Source organism: Pseudorasbora parva, chromosome 18 (assembly GCF_024679245.1).
Source record: "Pseudorasbora parva isolate DD20220531a chromosome 18, ASM2467924v1, whole genome shotgun sequence".
Lineage (NCBI taxonomy): Eukaryota > Metazoa > Chordata > Actinopteri > Cypriniformes > Gobionidae > Pseudorasbora > Pseudorasbora parva.
The window spans coordinates 11,524,413-11,552,189 of NC_090189.1; the positions used below are offsets into that span (position 1 = coordinate 11,524,413).

Genomic DNA, 27,777 nt, shown 5'->3' on the forward strand with positions numbered 1-27,777 from the left:
CAACCCATTCTCTCTCTCTCTCTCTCTCTCTCTCTCTCTCTCTCTCTCTCTCTCTCTCTCTCTCTCTCTCTCTCTCTCTCTCTCTCTCATGTGTTGGTCCCCCTTTTGCTGCTCTGACCCATTAAGGCATGGACTCCACTAGTCCCCTGAAGGTGTACTGTGGTATCTGGCATCAAGATGTTAGCAGCAGGTCCTTTAAGGCCTGTAAGTTGTGAGGTGGGGCCTCCATGGATCGGACTTGTTTGTTCAGCAAATCCCACAGATCCTCAATTGGATTGAGATCTGGGGAATTTGGAGATCTCAACTACATCAAACTCGTTCTTGTTCTCCTCAAACCATTCCTGAACCAGTTTTGCTTTGTCGCAGGGCACATTATCCTGCTGAAAGAGGCCACATACACCAGGAAATACCATGTTCATGAATGGGTGTACATGGTCTGCAACAATGCTTAGGTAGATGATACGTGTCCAAGTAACATCTACATGGATGACAGGAACCAAGGTTTCCCAGCAGAACATTGCCCAAAGCATCACACTGCTTCCGCCAGCTTGCCTTTTTCCCATAGTGCCCCAGGTTAGCAACTTGCCTGGTCATCCATGTGATGTAAAAGAAAACATTATTAATCAGACCAGGCCACCTTCTTCCATTGCTTCGTGGTCCAGTTCTGATGCTCACGTGCATTTTAGGCGGTGGACAGGGGTCAGCATGACTGGTCTACGTCTATGAAACCCCATATGCAACAAACTGAGATGCACTGTGTATTCTGACACTAACTTCTGACATGACTTCTTGAGCAATCTGAGCTACAGCAGCTTGTCTGTTTGATCGGACCACATGGGCCAGCCTTTGCTCCCCATGTGCATCAATGAGTTCACTAATGGAATTTGTGAAATAAATATACTTTTTATACTATATTCTATATAACTAGAATATAATTATTTATTATTTATTTCACTAATTCCCTTCAAAAAGTGGAACTTGTATACAATATTCATTCATTACAAACAGAATGATATATTTAAAATAATTTTTAAAAAATCACAAAGAGTGGACTGCAGCTGGAGTCAGTACTTCAAGAACCACTGCGCGGCAGTGGCTCAGTGGCTCATGTAGGTTGGCTACAAACCAGAAGGTTGGTGGTTCACTCCCCGGTTCCACCTGACCAAGTGTCGAGGTGTCCATGAGGAAGATGCCTAACCCCAGCTGCTCCCGACGAGCTGGATGACGCCTTACATGGCTGACACCGCCGTCGGTGTATGAATGGGTGAATGTGAAGCAAAAATGTAAAGCGCTTTGGCGTGTGTTGTTCATCTCATTAACAAAAGTGGCCTTGCTCAGCTCCACAACACTCGGCCTTGCTCTGCTTCATACTACAGTAACGTTAATAACAGCATCCATGAACATGATTTCTGCCATGAGTCCTATCTCGATTATTTTCCACCGGCTGTGAGGTGAAGACCACATGTCCCAAGATCCTGAGCTCAAACTTGGCGTCATCAAACTACGCCTTTGTTTTGAATAGGCGAACTCTAGCGGACAGAAAAGTTGCATAGTGCACTTTTAAAGGTCCCATGACATGACATTTTAATTTTATGAGGTTTTTCAACATGAATATGAGTTCCCCTAGCTTGAATATTGCCCCCAAGTGGCTAGAAATTTTGACAATTTCGGTGTAAACTGAGTTTACCGCGGTAAAGTAGCCCCTCACAGACGACTGCCTGCAAATAAACGTAAACAAAACATAACATAAAGTCCAGGCCTGGTCCTCTCTCGTCTTCCGCTGCCTTGGCTCCTACTTTTATGCTCCCGTCCCTTGGCCGCGAGACGAGACCGGTGTGTCACGCAGCTGGTACTCATTACTGCTCGTCACCAGGCGCTCTCGCGGTCCCTCGCCACATTGCTTGCCACACCACAGATGTCATACCAGGGAAGGTCACCTTCCCCTTCTCTGCTTTTCAGTAGAGAAATGGACTTTTAGTTTATCAGTCGCGATGTCAGCAGCATGGAGACACAGGACTGATTTTACAGTCTATATGGTCTTAGCCAATCACGTTGACAGGAAAAAGAACTAAACATAATGTAGCAACAGCAGATTTTGGGAAAATAGCGCAGTAAAAGTACCGATACAGCGCTTAAAATGTACTCAAGTAAAAGTAAAAGTACACTGTTTTTAAACTAGGCCTACTTAAAAAGGTACAATTCCTGAGAAAAACTACTCAACTACAGTAACGAGAGTATTTGTAATTCGTTACTTTACACCTCTGCTCTCATTAGAGTATTAGTAGACTGTCAGTAGACTGGTAGGTTACGGTTAGGTGTTAGGGTTCGGGTTAGTAGAATAAGTTGAATTGTAGATGCCAATTTACTTTATAGTCAGTAGAATGTCTGTTGGGGGACCGACAAAATAAAGTTTTAGTAAATATTAATCAGACAGTCTACAAATACTCTAATGACAGTTATTTGACATGTATTTGCAAAGTTATTTATAGCTAGTAGAATGTCTAAAGTGGACTATCAAAATAAAGAGTTACTATATATATATACATACATACATACACACACACACACACACACACACACACACACTATACACAGTACCACACGTATATAATGTAAACACACTTTTATTTTGGATGCATTTGACAGCATTATTAGTTGTATGTGTATATTTATAATACTTTAATTTCAGTCTTTATGATAACATTAAAAATGGTTAGGTGAAATTGTGCCATTATATGAATCTGCTCCAGTGAGATTGTCTTTGTAATGTTCTCTGCCACAGGAAGTGGCTCATGGAGCTGAAAATCTCTTTAGAACAGCACTTTCGAATCAAGAGGGAGGATGTGAAAATAGAAAACATGGGGGAAAACACAAAATGATGTATGTGCCTTTACATACACTATAATAAAACAACATGTACCTAACCACAATGTACTGGGATTATTTATGTACCTTTGTAATACTTACAGTATAAAAGAAATTACATTTTCATATACTGTATAAGTACATTTCCACAAATAACCTCTGAATCATAAGCGCAACAACCCAGATTTGATTAAAATAAAATAACAGGCTGCAAAACCCTGAGAATCATGGGATTTCACACCTTCCTTTTACTTTATTTTTACACATACAAGGCTTTGTATTAACGCACCCTACGGAGTGATCATATGTTCCCTACCATGGGGTTCCATGAGGGATTGAGAGAGTGAGAGACAGGAGGAGAAAAATTGGCCTAAATTTTGGCAAACAGTTTTTCTTTAGAAATAACATTTTGTGTATAACAGTTCTTCTTTCAATATAACTGATGTATTATTTACCATAATGCCTAAAACTTATAATAAAGGAATATTCTGGCTGCAAATTTAGCCCAATTAAAAGCACTTTATGTTGATTACCATAAAGAAGGAAAATAGGACTCACCTTTTTTTTGTTTTTTTAATAAGCAAATCTGGGTTAGAGTAAAAAAAAAAAAAACATCAGTTCTCTCTGTTTCAATAGGCTTTGAATCCTGGTTCTGGAAAAACTATTATTTTATTTAAATTGAAAAAAAAAAAAAAGACCCTCATGTCATGCATCTGTTATCTCATAGTCCGAGTGGCGCTCAAAACCTAGCATTGTAACACAGCATAACAAGCCACCCTTTAAGATAAATCATGGAGTTTATTATAGGCTTTAGACACGTAAAACAGTTCATTTTTAGTCCATCTCCTATCCTGAAGTCCGTTTTGCAGAGATGGACTAAAAATGAACTCCCAAAACCTACTGCCCAGATTCTGGAAGATGAATTCTTCAAACAGTGGCACAAGAGGATGTGGTGCTGGTCCTTCAAGAGTCCTTCACTGTGGTACTGGTCCTTTAACCTATCTGTCTATAAAGCCTTCCTGATGGTAAACAGAGGTGGTAAAAGTACTCAAAAGTTATACTCGAGTGAAAGTATATATACCTAAATAAAAAAATACTCCAGTAAAAGTAGAAAGTCCTCCATTCAAACATCACTTGAGTAAAAGTACAAAAGTATCAGATTTAAAAGGTACTCAAGTACCGAAAGTAAAAAGTAAATATTCAAATTAACTGTAAATATCAATAAGCAGATACAATCTTTTGGGACTGATATGCAATGCTTTAATTGAACAAATGTTAAGATTAGATACTGCAAATAAGAATTTGTTAGATTTGCAATTAATAGGAAACAATGAAGCACCTTAACGCAGTATAGGGGTTAAACTTAAAATAGACATGTTCCATAACATTAGCTCCATAAAACAGATGAGGAGCAAGATACTATTAACTAATTCAAAATTAATTCAAAAGCCATAACCACAATGACATATTACGTAACAATTAGTTAATAGTCATGTGCCTCAACAAAAAAGTTATCATATAATTTTGCCAATTGTTATGATTAATGATGAATTAAACAGACAACTGAGAGTTGGAATGCATGGCTTTGAATGCATGAATTTACATTATTAGTTAATGTAATATGTTATTAGGGAATTAATGATGTCATTTAATTAATAGCAATTCATATATTACTTAATCTATTAATCATATAGAATGTTCATTAGTTGCTGATGCAGTAATCATTAATAAATGGTTTAGTTCTTCATTAGTAATACATTAACTCATGGTTATCTGTGCATTAGTTAGGCATGAATTATAATAGTGCACCTGTATTGTAAAATGTTACCGATGTTTTCATAGTAAATAGTGTGCCGCAAAATAAAAAAGTTGGGGAAACACTGAGCTAACGTTAGTGTGGCAAACCTGACTTGTCAGCTTTTCTAAGTCTATACCCGACTGGATCATCCATGACCGACCAGACCGGTTTGGAAATCAAGTGTAATAAATACTTAATACTTGGAGCGGGCATGGGGAAATGTATTGGAGTAAAAAGTACACTTTGCCTTTAATATTGTAGTGGAGTAAGAGTAAAAGTAGATGCAAATAAAATATACTCAAGTAAAGTACAGATCCCCGAAAAAAATACTTAAGTAAAGTATCAAAGTATTTTTACTTGAGTACTTACCACCCCTGATGGTAAAGGGTTATATAAAGTGTCCCTGATGGCTTCACACTTAATTCTTCACCTTAAAGCAGCACTAGGTAACTTTTCAACCTTCGTAATATATTTTTTAAGACTCTTGTGATGATAAATCGACTTACAATAGGTTGAATGACACATCTGCCATAGCCTGATGGGGTCTGTATCGTTTTTAATCGTACTTTTAAACTTCGGGTTTCGGGTAGTTACTCGAGAACAAAAAGAACTACAAAATTTGACTGCTTTACGGCATATACGTCACTTCCACCAACACCCACACTTCCTTACATTCGGACATGCGAGCCCAACTTTGTTCGTCGGATAATATAGTCATGTCCGAAGCAGCACAGACACATAAGAAAGAAAAGGTTTTGTTGGAGGAAAGCAATAAGAGGAAACGAAAAAGTGATGGGATTAAGGGCAGGACGAGGATCAACATTGGACCAGCGTTTGCTCGTCGGCGTGAGCTGAAGGAGGCGTGCCCGACCGATGCTGTCATGCTTGTTACGGTGAGCTACCACTCAAACATTGAACTGAAGTATCATATAGATTCTGTAAAACGGTAACCAATAGACCACTATAATGACGCTGGCTTGTAAACGTGAGCATCGTGATTATTGTATTAAAAAATAAAACCCATGAAATGATATTCATATGACATGCTGAAACATATGCCACTGACTGTAACGTTACCTGGGATGAAGACATTTCACACGCGCCGCCAGAAGAACTCAAACTCCTCCTGCAGTGTTCAGGTTAACTGTTAGCGCTGCACCAACCCGTGGCGCCACTTTTATGAAGTTATTTGGCCCGCACCGCATCACTGTATATATTTTTACAACCCGCCGCGCACCCGCGACCATTAAATAGACATACAGGGTCCGCGGGTTATGAGAGGACCCACGCATCACTAGTTCATGGCTATCAGGGTTGTCATGTCAACAAATGCACGCGCGATGGCATCCCCTGTTGTAGGATTACAGAGCTTACGACAGTAGTTGAGGACATTATTTTTTCCAAACTGTAGGGGGACCCCAAAAGAAAAAATAGCCAAGTGCGGCTTTAAAGGGATAGTGATTGATGTTTTGATCTGCTTACCCCCAGGTTATCCAAGATATATAGGTGACTTTGTATCTTCAGGTAGCCTGACTTGGTCATACTGAATTCTAGTCAGAATATGAGTCTGAAACTGCTCCATTGGGCTGTGATTATGGGGCGTTTCAACCGAACCAGAAAAGACCTCAATTGGATAGACCTACAACCAATCAGAGCAACGGAGTGACGTACAACGTTAATTGTCAAATGTCAACAGAACTCAACTGCACTGTGTTGCCAAGGCTGTATTTTTTTTCCCTGCGGGTTGTTTTCCATGTCGAATGGTTGAAGCGACCTCAGTTTTGTGACATTTTAGACCCAAGAATGCGAATTTTAGCAGGCAACCATGCCAAAATAACACATTTTACCCCCCAAATGCCCTTTTTTCAGGAGAATCCCCCTAGAAGCTAGTGTTTAGGGCTAGTAGTTGGCGGGTTTTGTTATAAAAACTTGGCAACTCTGTCTGCACGCACGCTGGAATAAACTATCTTTGCCGGTGTTGTAAAAAAAGAAAATAATTTAAGGATGCACAGTTACTTACCAACACAATCATTATTTCAGAGAGAAATTTTGAAGGTACAAACACGCTCTCCTTTGAACAAATTAAATCCAAGGCAAGCCCCTTTGATGACGTGGATGATTACGTTACTGTTGATCATCTGTCCGTCATCGTCTAAAGCCCACCCTGATGATTTCATTGGTCCGAACAGTTTCTGTTCAACATAATTACTCCTCTATGGATCAAGTCCAGACCGAACCGCCCGAGCTCAAATGTTGTGGGCGGGGCTAAGTTCGGCTGGCATCCAGGCTAATCTTCAGTGAGACACAAATGAAGAATTTTAACTCCAACCATTGCAGTCTGCCATTCGTATAATGCATGTCAATGGTATATAATTATTAGCATATCTAAAATATCTAGACAATGCATAATTATTAGGTATGGGTTTTTACAGATAAAATGAGCCAAAAAAGAGATTGAACTAAAAAGTAACAAAATTATGAAATGCCCACGAGAAGGATGCAATACTAATGCAATGCTAAAAACATTGCAGTTAAGGCATGACCATTGAAAAGTTAAAGGTATATTATAGGCATAATTCTTAATTTTTTTTGCAGATTTTTTAAAAATTATTTAACATTTTACTCAACAAACGCTCTTGATTAGGCTAAACTTGCACTGAACATACTGTAGAACATAATTTTGATTTCTCAAATAAAATCCACTGACTTCTCTTGTTAATTAATACACTCATGTTTAAATTATTCTTGTGGAATTTTGAAAAACACTCAGATTTAATCAAAGCTGAAGTAATAAAGTGAATCCTTTGATGTTAGGAGGTGGTTGGAGAGAGGTGAAGTTTCCAGCTGCTGGGCATCCACTTGTTCCTCTCATTCTCAGTCTCTCTCTCTCTCTCTCTCTCTCTCTCTCTCTCTCTCTCTCTCTCTCTCTCTCTCTCTCTCTCTCTCTCTCTCTCTCTCTCCCTCCCTCCCCCCCCCCCGATTATATAATGCTGACGTTTTTGCCAAACCCCATACTATCATTTTTTAATGCGTCTCTCTGAGGTTAATCCGTAACACGGCTCTGCTGAAACTCCACACCACACACTGACATGTCTCTAAATTTACCACAGAAAGGCCAGACTGTCAAAAAATGCATATTACGTCTGTAACCATTATAAAGAGGAGCGAGCCTCGGTGTGTGAAAAAGATTTTTAGTGTTGATGTTTGTGAATTCCTTCAAACGTGTCCTCCAGAGCAAAGCAACTTCATTTTGTTCATAGCTGGATGACACTTTAAGGGGAACTTGCTTGTGCAAAAGTGTCTTTAATTTTCAAGTCTCCGTATATGATTTGGTTCGCTATGGTTTCAGTACAAACACTTGTATATAGCGGCAAGACAGGAGTTGGTGATGCAAGAGGTTTGATGATGTAATAATGGCACCAAGTCTGACTGAAGTGAAAAGTTTAGTCTGTCAAAAAAAGTTTCAATCCATACAATTATGTTCAATGAATATAACATGCATCAAAAGATGAAAACAAGAATGACCCATTTAAACAGAGGTTTGGTTTTGTGGTGGAATGTGTCATCCTCTCTGTACAAGATTCAATTTGCTGTCAATGTTTGGTGGGATCTCTTAGTTCATTCACTCTCTTTCAAAGTTGAAATGGTGTTTTTCCTGAAAATGACGTGCACAAGCTTTGTGTTGACCAATACAATTAGCTGCCATGATAGTGAATGGAAAATCCACCATATTTTTTTCAGTGCAGCACTCAAATTAGACGTGACGTCTGTATTGTGTTGAGAGCATTGAAATAGAAACAGTTACATTTTTATTATCATTTACTCACCCACATGTCGTGCATGTTAAGAAAAGCATGAAAAGTATGAATATATGCACCAGCAAATGAGATTTGAGAGCTATTGAAGTTCTTTTTGGTGTAAAATGAAGATGTAGGTCTTATCTCTGTATTAAAGGGTTAGTTCACCCAAAAATGAAATTGATGTCATTAAAGGGTCATGAAACCCCCCTGATGCAGCTGTGTTTTTTCACACCTTCGATTTGAAAAGGCTTGTTAAAAGGGGAATGGTCGACTGTGAAAAGGTGGGATGGTATTGTGTGGAAAGAGGGAATGGTTTGCATAAATAGGGGAGTGTCAGTAGGTGCATTAAGATACCAACAGCAGCACAGCGGTTCTGAGACATGTTCTTGGTTCACGTTGGCATTGTTTACCACAGTGAGATTAAATGAGGGATGAGTACAGCGAATGAGAGAGCTATGAGAGGCGTGCAGCAGAGATCGCAAATCATTCAGCTCTTAAAACCAGCATAATTCAGTGAGAAATGAAAATAAATGTTATTCTGCATGACGAAATATTTTGCAAACGTGATAAAACTATATTTGTCCAAATATGCACGCTGTTTGGCAAGATGAACAACGCGCCGACGTGATAAGAGAACGTGAACCACCCAACATGCGATGCGACAGAGATGTGTAATTCTAGATCGGGGTAAAAGCGAAGGGGTTTGAGGCTTCATAGTCTCGACCGCGCATCTGAAGCACAGAGCGACGCGCGCTGGGTTGCCGTGACGATCCGCGCTGTCTATCACTCGGCAGCCAAATCTATATTTGTCCAAATATGCACACTGTTTAACTAAGAGCCCGAACACATGCGGTTTAGTGCACATACGGTCCTCCCAGGGTACGGTAAGTTCAAGGAGAACGATCTGCTTGACATGCTACTCATCTCAGAGGTCTCTTTCCACAGCTCCACCCATGTGACTTTACGGTCCACTGCATTCTCCCATCTTGTCCAGGCTCCCTGCTGCCGCATTCCAACCATCCTGCTGGCCCGCTCCTCCTCTACTGCTACCCGCACCTCTTGCTGCACCAGTGCTCTCCTGTCCTTCCCCTGTGCCTTATTGTAGCGAGGTGTTGTGCCACTACCCAGCCCAGCTCTTCCATGAGTCACTGCTCCTATCAATGACCTGTGCCGTAGCCGTGACTCAGCCTCATCCACCGCCGCTACTGCCCTCCACTTCCGCCCTGTCCTCACCTCGATCCCAGCCTGGAAGACCATCGGGTCTAGTGACTCTCTGTATTGCAGCACCTCCCTGGCCCGGCCCACCTTAAACTCCTCACTCAGGCCGCTGATGGGGAGCTTCAACTTATTGTTCTGGCCATACAAAGCAATGCTGCTCAGGCTTCGAGGTAGGCCCAGCCACTTCCGTAGAAACCTGCTGACTCTCCTCTCAAAGCCCTCGATGGTGGAGATTGGAACCTCATAAATCAGGAGGGGCCAGAGAATCCGTGGGAGGATGCCATGTTGGTAAATCCAGGCCTTGAACTTGCCAGGTAGGCCTGACTTGTCTACTGCAGCCAGCCAGCCCTCCAGTTCAATGTTGGGTGCATGGATGGCTGCCGTGTCCTTCAGGCTACAGTCGAACACCTTTCCCAAGCTCTTCACTGGTTTATCAGTGATTGATGGTATCTGGGTCTTGCCGAGTGTAAAGCTGAACTTGTTGGAAACCTTTCCTTTCTTCAACACTAGAGCTCTAGACTTTGCTGGCTTGAAGCACATGCGCGCCCAGGATGTCATCTCTTCCAAGCCCTTCAAGATCCACCTGCCCCCTGGTTCGTGTGGTGTCGTCACCATCAGGTCATCCATAAAAGCCCTAATGGGCGGCTGGCGAATACCCGACTTGGTGAGGGGACCTCTGCACTGGACCTCTGCAGACTTTACCAGCATATTCATGGCAAGTGCAAATAATATCACTGAAATTGTACATCCAGTGATAATTCCCTTCTCAAGCCTGTGCCAGTCTGATGTTGTAGATCCTGCAGAGACTCTGAGACTGAAACTGCCATAGTAGTCCAGAACGAGGTCTCTAAACTTGTCTGGGATGTGGTGCCGGCCCAAGGCCTCCTCAACCAGTTTGTGGGGTATGGACCCATAGGCGTTTGTAAGGTCCAACCACAGCACCACCAAGTCTCCCTTATTCTCCCGGGCTTCCCTGATCAGCTGTGTGACCACGCCTGTGTGCTCCAGACACCCCGGCACCTTTGGGATCCCTCCTTTCTGGACCGAGGTATCGATGTACGAGTTCCTCAGGAGGTAGTCGGTCAGCCGCCTAGCAACAATGCTGAAGAATATCTTGCCCTCAACACTGAGCAGTGAGATGTTTCTGAACTGGTCGATGGTCTTTGACTCTTCCTCCTTTGGAATCCACACCCCTTCTGAAAACCACCACTGCTGAGCAACCTTTCCCCTCCTCCATATGACCTTCAGTATCTTCCAGAGTCTGTGGAGTAGCTTCGGGCAGTTCTTATAAACCTTGTAAGGTACCCCACTAGGTCCTGGAGCTGAACTTGCTCTGGCCGTTTTGATCACCTCCTGGATCTCCTTCCAGCTGGGCTCCTTTCCGTCAAAGTCCAGAGTTGGTGCAGGTGGATCAATCAGGTGCTGGCAGTGCCCCAGATCTTGTTCCCTGGATCTGTCACAGAAGGTGTCTCTGAGGTGACGATCGATCTCAACTTTGGAGCAGGTAAGCCGGCCACTCCGCTTCTTGCCAAGTAGCTGCTTTGTGAACCCAAAGGGATTCGCTATAAAGTCAGTGAATCGATCAATGATTCGGGTCACCAATGTCGCGTGATTACAGCAGTTCGAATCGCGTCAAACAGTCAAACTGCTGAAATCACGTGTTTCATCAATTTTTTCATCAATTTGTTGGATTTCGCCATCTCGCCATCTCTTGCTAATGTTTACAAATTCACCATTTCATACATTTCTCAGATCATATGATTTTTTTTACGATCTCACTCTCTTGTACAAATTCATTAGATCTCATCATCACAAAAATTACAACCCTTTTTTCCCCATCTCATATACAAAATAAGATTTTGATTTTGCATATGAATGATTTCCATCTTGCCATTTTGTACAAGTTATTACATTATTGCCCATCTTGAAGGAATTGATTTCACCATCACGTACAAATGTTTACGATTTCGCCATTTCGTACTAACCGTTTTGCCATCTGATTTGAATTTTTCAAATCTCGCCATAAAAAATCCTTAGTTGTCATCTGACACATTTTTACACTATCATATAAAGTTTTACAATTTCACCTTGTATAAATTCTTTTGATACAAATTATGATATTGCCATATTGTAGAAATGATTACTTTCCTCATGTGAGTCTTATGATTTTGTATAAGATTCACTGCAAAGAAGGCAGCTATCCATCATTAAACACTGATGGCAGAGTACAACTAACAGAAGGATAGAAACCACAGTGTTTCTATTTCTGAGTCTTCTGAGTCATTTGCATTCAGTTTGGTAGCTTGGGGTCAAATAATTAAGTCGACTGAACTGGACTGCTTTAGTTACTCAATAGCCTTTGTTATTGGTAGCCAGCTCACTATATTGGAAATCATTGAGTGGAATTTTCTTAAATAGTCTTATAAGAAGGATATACACAGCTTTTTGCCAGATGTTGTTTAGGCTTAAAAAAAAGTGGGAGGATGGTGATTTACTTAAATTCACAAAATCCCATTTGTTATCGGACTTACATTTGTAACCAACTCAGCAAAGCTGAGCGAATACCTTGCTGAGCAAGTCAAACAGCAGGGCTATAAATACAATAGAAAATGACTCATCCCATCCATCCCAAAGGGAAAACGTGAACTGGAACACCCAAGTGACAAACTACCAGAGTCAGTGCCGACATGAATCTCAAATATCGGCTTTCGCTCTGTCGTCTTGTTTCTTCGCTTGCGTGCAGTTATCATCTACACATTGATTTGTTTTTGTTCTGAAAAAGTTTTTTTAGCTGCGAGTTTGTGATGTTTGAAAGTGTTTTGTCTGGAGAACCCCGTCTCACCCCGCCTTCAAATACTGTCGACCAACTGAAAATAAATAAACCATAACATAACCATTACAGTATTTATAAACCAGTATCATTAACCACGTTTTTTATTTTATTTATTTATTTATTTATTTATTTATTTATTTATTTATTTATTTATTTATTTATTTATTTATTTATTTATTAAGTTCTCTCATTTTGTGTGTTTTATTTATAGTAAGATCATGTTTTACTTTTTGGTGTTATCATCATCATCATCATCATTATTGTTATCTTTAAGTTATTTCTTTATTTACATAAATTATTTACAATAAGTTGTTGTTTAACTTAGTTCAATGAATAATAATGTAGTTATTATTTTTATTTAATATAGTTTAATTGATTGATTATTTATTGCATTTATGTCGGACAATAAAGTAGGATAATCTGAATTCACTTTTCAACACTGACTTGAAGTCCCATTCATTTGTGATCAGTTGTAAATTATTCACACAAAGTCAAGTCATTCCTATTAGACCATAATTATATCAAAAAGGACAGAATATTTAGTTTTCATTCATTTTGGAATGAGTTTAATGGCTGTGCGTTTTACTGTATATTTAATGAAGGACGTTAAATAATGCAAAAGATTAAATAAAATGAAACATCATTGAAATAGATGAGGTCTTTTTGGCTGAAGTGCTTCTATCTCTGTTTTCCAGTTATTTAATATCACAATTCTGACCGAAATGCAGGGCCGTAGCATTTCAGAAGTGAGGGGGACAGAAATGCCAGGTGTAATAACACTTTTGTCTTGACAGATTATTATAATTTTTTCCTCATCTCATGCTTTTAATTGGGTAAGAAATCAAACACTAATATCCTAATTTTATGATTGGCTTATGTACTACAAACACTTGTGTATTAAAAACGTATGGATGTTATACAACGTAAGACAATTATCACAGAATGTAAGGCAGAAAATGTACAGTACCAAAAGTTTGGAAACATTACAGTTTTTGAAAGTCTTCTGCTCACCAAGGCTGCTTTTATTTAATAAAAAAAATGCAGCAAAAACAGTAATATTGTGGAATAGTGATACAGATTATAATAGCTGGTTTCTATGTGAATATATTGTAAACTGCATTTAATAATGAATAATATCCGCATCATTACTCCTGTCTCTAGTGTAATGTGATCCTTCAGAATTCATTTTGATATGCTGATTTGCTGCTTAATAAACATTTAAGATTTTTATCCGTGTTGAAAACTGTTGTACTGCTTGTTGTGAAAGACTTATTTTAAAAACATATAAAAAAATGTTGATTAGCACGGCCTTATTCGTATACTTTATTGTCAAATACCTTACACTGTAAAAAATTATTGTTGGTTTTTGTTGGTTTAACTTAAAAAAGTAAGTAACCTGGTTGCCTTAAAATTTTGAGTTTATTGAAATAAAAAAATTGAGTTGATACAATGATGGACATTTGTTTAATAAATAGAAACTCAAAATATTATTGCATCTGAACCACATAAAAAATTTGATAAATCATGAAAATATCACAATTTGGGATGTTTCACTGCGTAATCAGAAATAAAACACACAAAATTACCCAATATGCTTACAAAATATTTTAATAATATTTTAATAAAGGTTGTCGAATTTCAATCCGAATCCGACTTTCTGTGAGAGAGAGCGCCCTCCAACTTCGAGTATGAATGAAACATATAACACAAGACTGTTAGCGCTCTATAATATTCAGATTGCCCTGTTTTTGGATAAGAATACAATGACAGACTATGCATAATATCTTGTCTCTTTGAATTTAAATCTAGATTTATTCACAATGGCCTCTACGTGAACACACTTGCCCGAGAAAAGTGCGGGGGACAGGGGAGGACGTATTCTACTACGCGCATGCCGAAATGTCCCAATCGCCTTTTTCTCTTGCCGTTTATTTAGAGGTCCTCAGCTGACTCAGCCGTTTAACCAGCTGCTGTATCAAACCACATGAGTATGATGACGTTACTGGTCGACAGAGCATGTGAAGGCATGGGCAAATCCTAAGAACATTACTCATTTTTGTTCCCTGGGAATAAAAAGCATTGCAGATCCTTCTCAGGTCTTGCTTTGAATACATCGGTGCAATGAGAAGTGATGAATTCATGCATTAGTCAGAAAAGTGGCCGTGTTGTCCTCGGCCGAGTTCTCATCTCTAATGTCTTATCTGACCAGGCAGCTGCCTGCTCACAACGATTTGAACAATGAACCTCCTGCAAGGGCTGCATAAATCAGCGCAGCGTCACATGAATACATGCATGCGAACGGACCTTTGAGCACCTGCAGGTTTACCGTGGAGTGCTGAAACTGGACTTGATCAGAAGGGCTTTAAACGTGCTTGGACTGGAAATGAACGCTCAGGGCTTTGCTGACCAGTGCAGGACGCTTTCCCGCGCTCTTTTAGCATTCAGTGTGGTCCTTACTTTATTATCTTTTTGGTCCTTACTTTCAACTCAATCAAAACCATGTTTGCTGGGGTTTTCCACCTGCACTCAGATAGGCTTTCATAAACTGTTAGAGATATAGGTGCTATTACTGACCCCAAAATGATTGACCCAGATTGGCTCTACTCTCTCAGGTATATATTTTGTTCGAGTTCTTAAAATATCCCAAATGTTTCCAACTATTTGTTAATTGTGAGAAAATGGCTATTTTAACCAAGGAGCCGGGACGTCTGAGGGGGTCACCTGTCAATTGCGTCATATCTGCGTTACCCTCGGTTTCCGCTTTTATTTGGTAGAAGCGCTTTAATCTTAGCAGTGTGAACAAGTGTCACAGCAGCCGCTGAGCCGAACGCACATCGTCATAACATCTTTTTTTTTTTTGTTACTTATTTTTAATTTTTATTTTGAATGTTCTTCAGATCTCCTTTTACAACAATTACTTGCGCACAGAAACAATATCCTTTACAGGGGATCATAACATTCACGCATCCTTGCATGTATGATCGATTCCACAAAAGAATATGTCCAAAGGTCCAAGGACAAGAAGAAATAAGAAAATATTTAACCCTAACATCATTTTAAACACACTTAAATGTATCTAATATGATAAACAGAGCTGCTTTACCTCATACTCATGACCGGAAAAAGCAGAAATGCCGAGTCATTGCGCCGGGTGTATGATACGGTCAAATATTTCAGACATTCCACTAGCTATAAGTAACTTTGCAGCTACATGTGAGATGACCAATCGTGGCGATTTCTGTGGTCGTGTCTCCTAAACGCTGTTCCTACATCATACAGTGAGAGGTTCAAAGTCGGCCATTGCCACGGTCTTGCAACCAAAGATAGCCTACAAACTTGGGTACAACATGTATGTAGAGTGTATCATGATGACAGCTACTGAACCGCAGGCTAAATTTAGTTTAGACATTGCTTTGACTTCATGTGATTAACTTGCTTTTATTACTAGTATTGTATAGTGCAAGAATGCATCTGAGGAGTGTTTGTACAGACAGCGATGTGCAACAGCCGACTTTCAATGAGTTTCCAAAAATGTTGGCATGGTGACAAGGTGTACACAGTTTAACTTTATGCAAATTAGCAGTGATACTGTTGGATACTGCAGCCAAAAGCACCAGGACTCTGTGACCTCCAGTGATTTAATAGGTGTCAGTGTGTGAATGCACCTTTACTCTTAACATCGGTGTTAGTACAGGATATTAGTACAATATTGAAGGGCTCAGATTGGGCCACAAGTAACAGTAATTTTTTGCCGATCTTCTGAGTAAATGAAATGGCTCTGGATTATGCAGTGCGCATTAATTTCCATAATTAACAGCATCTATTTGTTCAACATTGCTTTGTTTTGTAAAAATGCATTGTACAAAGGTAAAGGTGGAAACTTGGGTCTATACATAGATAACACATGTAACATTTTACTATAGAATAAAAAAAACAAAAACAAAAAACAGCTGTGTATTTTGTGTTAATATGTGTATATTAGTGGCCAAACAAATACAGTTTTACCATGCTTTAATCCTCTAATGCATGGTATGTATTTGAAATTTTCGACCATGTGGTATTTAAACCACTGTGAACTTCCTTTGTCACGAAACCGCTCAAATGGGCACGAAAACATGCTCACTTGTTGCAAAAGCCAGTGTGAAGCATCCTGGCATTTATACAAGGTGTTTCAGAGTGTTGTCTGCCATTGGTTAATTAAAATGGCAGATTTTCAGCCATTCCTTAAAAAGGATTTCATCATGATGTAATAGTTCTCGGCAAGCAAGAGGAAGCAAATAAACACTTCATGTGAATGTGCAGCATTCTGAGCGCAGCCGTGAGGTCGGCAGCACCGGCTGGAAAAGACAGTACAGGCTAATTTACAGGTTTTATGCTCGAGTAATCTTTTTAATCTTTATCGAATGCATTTATTCTCCCCGCACCCCCACCCCGCAGGTTCTTTTTTTTTATTATTCCAGCCCATGTAAACGTTAGCCTTTAATCCTTGTCAAAACAAGAGCCAGACTCACCGGCTTCCAGCTCAATCCTCCTACTGATCTGAACTGTAATCAAACCACTACAGATCATCTCAATGAAAGCATGACGGACGCAAGAGTGCCCCGTTACGCAATACTCTAAGGTCACTAAAAACTACCTCTTTAGCTAATGCTGAATAACATGGTTCAAATTCAGTCATGACAGAAGTAATATAATCTAGTGTCGTCATAACTCTTTATTCTAAAACATTAAAGGTGCATTCAGTAAATGCAGCAGCATGGCAGCCATCTTGGACTAAGCACAAAAGCGGTGCTTACCAGTGGCATTGAATAAATATGCTCTTTGCAGTCAGCCATGATTCATTTATTCTCTGAGCACAAGTGTCCGATAATATTGAGTGCAACAGTAGGTTTCCGGATCATTTTCTCCATAGGGAAATGGATTTTTAATGATGAATTATAAACCTTTAAAGACAGCCTTACTTTGAGCTACGAGGTTGTTGATTGGTGGTATTTGCTTCCATTGAAGATGTTAGTCCACATTATTTAAAACTTTTTAAATAATCATGTTAAACAGTGGAATTTGTTGTGGAAAAACTACATTACCCATTATACTTTACAGAAAATTCCACCAATCATGGAATTAATCACCTTTGTGAATTATATTTCTACAATGTTTTTAATTTGATTATGCTGTTCGCAATGCTTCATGATATTGTAGTTCTTTCTATCACTAAAACTAAGTCTTGTAAATTTGTATTTCTGAATGATTTTTAAAGAAGTTTATAATGCTGTGATTCAACTCGTAGCTTGTAAGCTGGGGTCATGGCTTATAGCACTTTAACAAATACTTTTTTTGAAATCCCTATTTTAAAAAAGAGAAATTAATGGAAAAAAATACTTATGGAATCGACAGTGGTGAAAAAGTGGGCGGGCTCTGTTGATTTATAAAGAGTGGTGCAGTGATGATGTATTTTTATAAGACATCATTAACCCTGGTGGCCTCACCAGAAGTCCAACCAGATTTTTTTAATTAGCTTTTGGATTATTGCAGAAAATAAACTCTGTGACCAACAAAAGTTTAGGATTCTTACATGTTTCATTCATTATTATAATCTTCACAAATCACAACTTATGAATTTTGAAGCCTAAATACAATCGGCAAAGACTTTGAACTTTGAGACTTTGACAGCACCATTAAGCCTCCAGCAACTCTTTCAGTTTTTGTTTAAAATCATTTTCCCTGAAAGTTAGAATAGCTTGCAAGAGTGCAATTATAAATACAATGAGGCTGTGAAAGCAACTTGTGAATAGATGAGTTGATGATATTTAATGTCCCCAACAACCTCTGTAGATCCCATTTAGTGTTAGCAATTAAGTAAAAAGACAAGTAAAAGCTAAATTTTTTGTGCCATTAAATAAAAAATGAAAATATCTTGGCATTATGTTAACCATAAACCTTATTTCAAGCATTTAACCAGAAACCCATAAAAAACAAAAACAAAAACATTAATTTCAGGATGATGGAACCGGAAGTACTAAAATGCTAACTTGTTTTGGATATATACACTATATTGCCAAAATGTTGGCACAAGAAGGAGAAAATGAGAAAATGAATTTCAAAATGAAATTGTCCAAAATGTCTTAGTATGCTGAAGCATCAGTAGTTCCTTTCACTAGAACTAAGAGGCCAAGTCCAACCCCTCCACCACCAAACTTTACACTCTGCACAATGCAATAAGTACCATTCTCCTGGCAACTGCGATACTTAGATTTGTCCATTGGACTGCCTGACATAGAAGAATGATTCGTCACTCCAGAGAACATGTCTCCACTGCTCTAGAGTCCAGTGGCATAGTGCTTTACACCACTGCATCCGGCGCTTTGCATTGCTCTAGGTCAGGGTTCCTCAAATCTTGCCCTGGAGGGCCAATGCGCTTCATAGTTTAGATTTTCTAATGAACCTGAATACATTGATTAGCATGTTCAGGTGTGTTTGGTTAGGGTTAGATCTAAACTATGCAGGAAAGTGGATCTTGTGGGCCAGATTTGAGGATATATAGGTGATGTAATGCTTGGATGCAGCTGCTTGGCCATGGAAACCCATTCCATGAAGCTCTCTACGCAGTGTTCTTGAGCTAATCTGAAGGCCACACAAAGTTTAGAGGTCTGTAGCTATTGAATCTGCAGAAAGTTGGCGGCTTCTGCACACTGTGTGCCTCAGCATGTGCTGACCCCGCTCTGTGATTTTACGTGGCCTTGCACTTTCGTGGCTTATTTGCTGTTGTTCCCAATTGCTTCCACTTTGTTATAATACCACTAACAGTTGACTGTGGAATATTTAGTAGAGAGAAAAGTTCACGAATGGAGTTATTGCACAGGTGGCAACCTATCACGGCACCCTGCTTGAATTCACTGAGCTCCTGAGAGCAACCAATTCTTTCACAAATGTTTGTAGAAGCGTCTGTATGCCTAGGTGCTTGATGTTATACACCTGTGACCATGGAAGTGATTGGAAGACCTGAATTCAATGATTTGGAGGGGTGTCCCAATATTTTTGGCAATTTAGTGTAGCTTTATACTTTAAGTGACAAAAAATGGTGAGCTTTGTTGCCATTTAAGCCCATCTTGTTTGTAAACCATATTGTACTTAACTCTTTTCCTGCCAAACACAGAATTTTCTGTTATTTGTGAGAAAACGCTTCCCGGCCAAAAACTGAATTTTCCGTGTTTCCTTGTTTTCACTGTCAGACGCTATACGGGGCACTATTACACATCTTCTGAATGAGTACTGAATCTCCTGATCAAAACACACGCGAGGAAGACGCAGTAAAACAAGCAATCGTAAGCAGATGTATATGTAAAATAACGTGATCATCAACATTAAACAGCATATGAATCAAAACTATGTAATGTTACTGAATGAAATCTACAGGACTGTGCAAGCATTAGGAGTGTTGATGGGATCGATCTACTCCATCTGTGTTTGATAATCGTTCTGAATCTGATCTGGATACAGTCTTTCACAAAAATGGGATTTTTCTTAACTTTTTGTTCAAAATTTTGTTGTTTTTTACGAAACTTACCCATATTCAAGTGTTGATGAAAAAGGAATGCAAGAAGCTATAATAAAACAGGTTTTTTTTGCTTAAAAGAAGAGAGTCAGCTCTTTATTTTGATATATTGCATGCTCAAAATCCTGGTGGTGGCTGACAATTTTTTTTTTTTAAACCGCTGGTGGGGAAAGAGTTAAGAACTGCACGTTGTCTTGAGTGTGCAACTTGTTTTGGGAAAAGAAAAACAGCAGTATTGCAGATGTTGGCATGTCATTGAGGTTGGCACAGACCTGGAAACCCTGAACATGTATTTAATAGTGCAGTTAAGGTCACATCGAACAAGCAGTTCCTTTAGCTTTGTACTAATGCCAGCTAAATCCAGACAGATGCTGCAGCTGAAGTCCTCAACACGCAACACACAACCCATTACTTAGTCACCATTTAATTCAAACCTACAGGTCTTTAATTGCTTTAATTATTATGCACAAGCGTCTAATTATTATTTAATTTGTAGCGTTTCTCCTTTTGTCTTTTTCATTACATTTAAATTTCAAAACAAGAAACTGAATTTAGCAGAGATCTTGCTGTTCAGCTGAGCTTGTACATGAACACTTGCTGCAATTGTTCAATGATGCAATTGTCAGTGCATCATGAATTTGATAAGAAATGTGTTTCTGAAGGTCACATTGTAAAATAGAAAAAAGTAAATATTTCTGCTTTTATATTTTACTTACTTAATTATGAAATTACAAGCTATATTATAACAATTTGATGTCTCAGACCCCACTATATTTAGTAGGCTAATTAGTCAATGCTAATGTGTTAGAGACATTGCCTTGAATACTCATGGATTGAGATATTTTACATATCTTACATTTCTTGATTAAAATATTGTGGACAATAAGCTGAAAGGCCTGAGTGTATAAAGCTTTAAATTTGACTCATGTTTTTTTGAGATTAGGGCCCTGGGGATTGACTTGCGGTCTTGAGCAGATGTGTAATCCTCTGTATAGCCCAGACACTGGAGGGAAATTAATCATCATCATCATCATATTTAACAAAAAATAAAACTGCCAGCTGTGGGGAAGCTCTGTTAGGAAGCAACCAAATTATAGGATCACCGATGTGGTCAAAGAAACCAAAACAAACCCCATGAAGCCCATGTGCTTATAAAGCTATAATCTCAGGGCACTTAAAACTCTGGATTACTCCCCATTATGCAGCTGCCGTTCAATATCATGTCCTCTAAAAAGTGATATATGACAGCAATTGAGCATTAACTATGACATTTACATTTTTAAATAGTAAAAAGTTTATCGCAGAATGACTGAATGGTGATATTATCGGTATTGTGAGTCATATATCATTGTATTAACCTGTGATTCCCACCCCTATATAATAATTCCCTTTAAACTGAAAGTCTACTAATATTCTACTTATACTCTAATTAGAGTTAGTTGACATGTAGGTGAAACATTTTTTATAGTCAATATAATGTCTAAAGGGGATTAAACCATCAAAATAAAGTGTTACCTATTTTTCCTTCTTTCATTGTTTTTATTATCATCATCATTATATTAACAAACAACAGGGCCATCCCAAGCATAGGGGGTGGTCCATTCGTCACAAGATCCCCTCAAAGTGTGGGCCCAGTGGGGTCGCACCAGGTGCACCACCCTAAAGACGGCATTCACCAATTCAGTATTCAAGCATGGTGTTCTTAATCTTTAACCCTAAAATAAGCTATGTATCCTGAGGGGTTACAGACATTTAAGATGCTGTAGCCTGTGGGGAGAGGCAGGAAAAGTGTAGGTCTCTTGTCTGGCTATCACCAGACCAAGCTCAATCTTTTAAGGTTGAACATTGGTCTGGGGAGTCTGCTGTGTATTTTCTACTGCCCAAGAGGCATGATAAACGGTCATAGTTCAAACGACTCGGTACGCAATCGGATAGTCCTTCAGCCAATCAGACCACAAAAGCGTGACCAACAGAAATCGATCGCTGGCAGATCAGGCCGGGTTTATCCAGTCAGTAGGTCTCATTTATTGGTTTATTATTGAATGGTGTTTGTTGTGAATATTTAGATCTGGCGACTTTGTTCATAGATTCTTTGTTTAGCTCAAGGGCAGCATTTAAAAACAAAATGGCCACCTGTAGTTTTTAGTTGTTTTAAAAAACGGTTGTTTTCCAAGTCCCTTAGAAGTAAACAGTTTACACAGTTCACAGTTTAAACAGTTTAGTTTTACTGTTTTTGAATCCATTCAGCCGATCTCTGTATCTGGCGGTAGCACCTTTTAACATTTCTTAGCATACACCATTGAATCAGATGAGACCATTAGCATCACGCTCAGAAATGACCAAATACTTTTTTTTCAAAGATAATATTTTTCCTATTTAAAACTTGACTCTTCTGTAGTTACATCGTGTACTAAGACCAGCGGAAAATTAAAAGTTGCAATTTTTAGACCGATATAGATAGGAACTATTTTCTCATTCCGGCGTAATAATCATGGAGCTTTGCTGCCGTATCATGGGTGCAGCTACGCAATGATATTACGCAGTGCCTGAAAGTAGTCCTCAGATTGGTAACTTCCAATGTGACCGGTACTAAGTTTGTGGTTGCAGAGAATGCACTTTTACGGCAGTAAATCTGTAATTATTACGCAGGGATGAGAAAATAGTTCCTAGTCATATCGGCCTAAAAAATTGCAACTTTTAATTTTTTGTTGGTCTTACTACACAGTGTAACTATAGTAGAGTCAAGTTTTAAATAGGAAAAATATTGAAAGTCTCTGACTTTTTTTTTTTTTTAGCGTGATGCCAGTGATCTAGTCCGATTCAATGGTGTATGCTAAGCTATGCTAAAAGTGCTACCGCCAGATACAGAGATCGGCTGAATGGATTCAAAAACGGTAAAACTCAACTGTTTAACTCTAAGGGACTTGAAAAATGAGCCTATTTCCAAAAAAGTGGAGTGTTCATTTAATACATTTATCTTGAAATTGGATTAATTTCATTTGTACATTTTTCTATCTAAACTTTGGCTAAAATTTTGTAACACACATTGCCAAACAAGCATTATTTTTTGCAATGATTTTATACCGCCAGCGGATCCTGGGAGATACAAACATTAAAATTAAAATAAAAAAATCATGAAATTGTAATTTTGGTCCTAATAAGATGGAAAATAGCGATACGTTCATTTTCTGATGTTTAATGGTCTTGCTGTTTTGTTGGACTACCATGAATATTAATGTCAACATTTTTTTTTTTACTGTGCTAGTACCATCTCTGTACCATGGTACATTCCCAGTTTATTTTTTATTTTTTGTTTATTTGTAAAGGCGTTTAAGAGTAGTCGGTGTGGTGCATGCATTTATGTCTAGATTGTAAAAAATACAGTGATTTTATAGGCTAGACTCAAGTTTTACTTTTTATTTATTATATTTTAAGGAGCGAAATTGGCTTGATATTTCATGGACTGGAAAAGATGCTACAGATCCTGGTGTATATTTTCCCAGTTTGAGAAAAAAATGCTTCTATGAAACTCGTTGTTTTCCTAAGCATCCATCACTGCCACAAGCAGGAGTCGTGCTGTTATGCAGCCTTTCTAGTTGCATTTGGCTCTGAATGGACTGGAAAATAAATCAATACCAGGCAAAATGGCCCAGCCAGCCCGGAGGGTATTCAGCACGGTTAGCACTGCACCTCCACGCTGGTTCGCTCAGCTGGCTGCTGTTATGAACTGTCACGTTTAGCTCTGCAGCTTCGCATAATGCTGCATACATATGCATACAGCTGTATAGAATGTTAAGAATGATTGCTTTTGGCATATCCTGATGGCAGAGTAATTAAGCATACACCAATTAAAAATGGCTAAAAAGGGGACAGGTTCAAAGACTTGGCAGAATTGACTGCATGGGGAAAGAAAATATGCTTCTTATGCAAAATTTGAAGTTTAATTTTTAAAGGTATAGACCAATTTGGAGCAGACAATTCCGTCGTTGAAGACACCCTTTGAATCTAAATGCTTATGATGCAAGTCACAGACTGGACTGATGAAACCTGCAATGATTAGTCTTTAATGTGATACGTTGTAAAAAAAAAAAAAAAAAAAAAAAAAGTCACAGCCTGACATTTTTAAGTACAATCGACTTCAATGTTTAAGTTATTTCAACTTCGATTATGTTAAACTGGCTTTAAAAATGAGTTACATGTTGTATAACTTATAAAAAAGTTTAGCATATCTTATCTTATTATGATGAGTTAAAACAATGTAAAAACATATGTTGTCATTACTTATTGAACATATTTTTTACAGTGTATGTGGTACATACACTGTAAAAAAAAAAGGTTGGTTTTTGTTGGTTTAACTTAAAAAAGTAAGTAACCTGGTTGCCTTAAAATTGAGTTTATTGAAATTAAAAATCTGAGTTGATACAATGAAGGAAATTTGTTTAATAAATAGAAACTCAAAATATTATTGTATCTGAACCACATAAAAAAAAATGGACAAATCATGAAAATAGCACTATTTGGCTGCGTCATCACAAATAACACACACACAGTTACCCAATATGCTTACAAAATCGTTCAATAATATTTTAATAAAGGTTGTCGAATCTCAAAAAATGTTAATTGAATTAACTCAAAATTTTAATTTCCATGAACTCAAAATTTTAAGGCAACCAGGTAACTTTTTCTAAATATTTTTTCACAGTGTAGCAGCAGCATTAAATAATATTTAAATTATAACATTTTATATAGATAACTTTTAATCATAGCCTATAACTTTTTTTTATCTCACAATTATTGACTTTTTCTTGCATTGGCATGTTTATATCTCCCAGTTTAGACTTTATAACTTGCAATTATTGAAAATAATTAGTTGAAATAGTTGAACATTCTGAGGAAAAAAAAAGTCTGATTTGCGGGATATAAACTAACATTTCTTAGGAAAAAACAAATAACGGATCTCAGAGATGTTTCTAAGAATGTTGAAATAAACTCGGATTTGCAAGAAAAAAGTCATAATTGTGAGATATTAAATTAAAATTAAAAAACAAATAAAAAAATCAATTCCGTGGCTTCCTCAGATTGCTGCTGCAGAACTTTAATGTTCTGCCATCAGGCAGGCTCCGCCCACAGAAAACCTCATCGCTGTTTGCAAACACAAAACAGGTCTATAGCTGCTCACCCGAAAATTCACGTTCAGCCCTTCATGTGGAACACAAAAGGTGAATTTTTAGTAATTGGCCGTTGTTTTTGATATAATTAAAGTGGATGAGAACCAATCAAGCTATTTACGCTATATTCCAATTTTTCTTAAGCTTTGTGTAGAAAACCGACAGCAGTTGAGTTGATATTCGCTTTAAATCTTGATGCGGTACAGGGGTGTGCTTTTTCTCAGGCAAGGGCTTGAGTTTATACAACATGCTCTGATTGCCACACAATTTTGATACAAACATAATTACCGAGAAAGAAGAGATAATGGCTACCGCTGATTAAAATAAGTCCCTGAGCCCCGTGAATCAGAGAAACGGGGTGTGTTTTGACTGAAAGGTGCTAGCAATGTATTTGTGTATATTTTAGGCAACAAGCTAGCATGACTTCTTCATTGGAGACCCTGTGTTCTCCGGGTGACTGGATATATTTTCACTGATTACTCTCTCTTTAAATATCTACCTCCTGCCTGCCTCACTGGAACATATTAATCCAACCTCTTTTACATCAACCGACATGATTTCAATAGCCCGGCAAGCTTTTTAATGTTAGACTCATTTGTTTTTGGTGGTTGCTATTTTTACACATTAATGCGAGACAGGAAAATAGCTTCAGGATGAATGGGATCAGGTCTTTGTGTCAGCATCTGTAAGAGGTTGTTCAGAAAGGCAGATGGGGTAATAACATTAAGTCTTAGTTAAGTGAAAGTGGATACTTTAATGAAAATATGTGACTTTTTCATCCAAGAATCCCAATATTAAAAGCAGATATGACTGAGGTCTCTCTCTCTCTCTCTCTCTCTCTCTCTCTCTCTCTCTCTCTCTCTCTCTCTCTCTCTCTCTCTCTCTCTCTCGTGCAAAGGACTCTGTATATTGTGTGCTATTGTGAGCAAACAGTGGTATATTGTATGTAATGGGTGTTGCTAGTCATTTCACATGCAGAAAGATCAGTCAATAATACTAGTGGACATTTACTTTTAAAGGAATACAGCAAAAAATAAGCCTGTTCAGTTGTAAAGAAACCTTTGGAAAATGGTCATGTTATTTTGGTGCAAAACTATTTGAATTTTTTTTTTAAGTGGAGTTATTGAAAAATAAATTAAATGTGGGATTCATTTCATTTATATGAGACTTATGTGAATCTGCAACCACACAATCAGAGACTCGTGGTCTGTTCAAAACCTATGAGCTGTATCTTTAACCAAAATTAAATGTTCTATTTGACTGAATTTGAACAGACAAAAATTTATCATGGGCAGATTTGAACAAAAATCCCTACATATGTTCATCTTGACTTCATCAACGACCCAAATAACAACAATGTTATTTAAATTTATGCTATATCAGGGCGATCTCACGAAAAATGCGTATAAATAGTATGAGTGTGCAATGTCGTGGAATGTATACGCCAAAACTGATTTTGGCGTGCATATGATACGCATTTTATGGCGTATTATACATACAAACCCCCCACCCCACTACCTTAAACCTACCCAAGCGCGTGTCATATATACGCCATAAAGTGCGTATCATATGCACACAAAAAACATCGTATCATATGCACGCCAAAATGAGTTTTGGCGTATACATTCCATGACATTGCACACTCGTACTATTTTTATGCATTTATGTGTGATCGGATTGGCTATATATATAGGTCCCTGTTAAGTTCTCTTAAGTAATGTTAAGTAATGTTCTCTGAATGTTCAAAATGTCCAGTTAAACTCTTTCTTTTAAATTGCCAGCCACCACCAGCAGTTTTGATATTTTTCACAAAATGTTCATGACGCCCCAAAATATTTTTTTTTTGTATGAATAACTGAACACAAAATAAATTAAAAGAAACAATTCAGGGTCCGCCCTTGAACTGCCTCTACCGCCATGGCCCCTTGAACTGCCTGAACCGCAATGGCCCCTTGAACTGCCTCTACCGCAATGGCCCCTTGAACTGCCTCTACCGCCATGGCCCCTTGAACTGCCTCTACCGCCATGGCCCATTGAACTGCCTCTACCGCCATGGCCCCTTGAACTGCCTCTACCGCCATGGCCCATTGAACTGCCTCTACCGCCATGGCCCCTTGAACTGCCTCTACCGCCATGGCCCCTTGAACTGCCTCTACCGCCATGGCCCCTTGAACTGCCTCTACCGCCATGGCCCCTTGAACTGCCTGAACCGCCATGGCCCCTTGAACTGTCTCTACCGCCATGTCCGTCCACGCCCGAGGGTCCAAGCCTGTCCACGCCCGAGGGTCCAAGCCTGTCCACGCCCGAGGGTCCAAGCCTGTCCACGCCTCACGGTCCGGGACCAAGCCTGTCCATGCCTCACGGTCCGGGTCCGCCCACGCCTCACGGTCCGGGTCCGCCCACGCCTCACGGTCCGGGTCCGCCCACGCCTCACGGACCGGGTCCGCCCACGCCTCACGGTCCGGGTCCGCCCATGCTCCCAGGCCCGTCCCAGCTACGCCAGGGTCCTGGTCCGGTGCCTTGGCACGGGCCTGGCCCACCAT

General features: G+C 38.9%; 1 protein-coding gene across 1 annotated transcript; it reads right to left on the reverse strand.

Annotated features, from left to right (window-relative positions):
- Positions 1-266: 266 nt before the first annotated feature.
- On the reverse strand, positions 267-27,777 carry LOC137047115 (uncharacterized). The gene is made up of 3 exons (XM_067424677.1): positions 27,148-27,777; positions 9,331-11,283; positions 267-380 (listed from the first exon to the last, which is right to left on the reverse strand). The coding sequence occupies exons 1-3, from the start codon at positions 27,775-27,777 to the stop codon at positions 267-269; spliced, it is 2,697 nt and encodes an 898-aa protein (XP_067280778.1).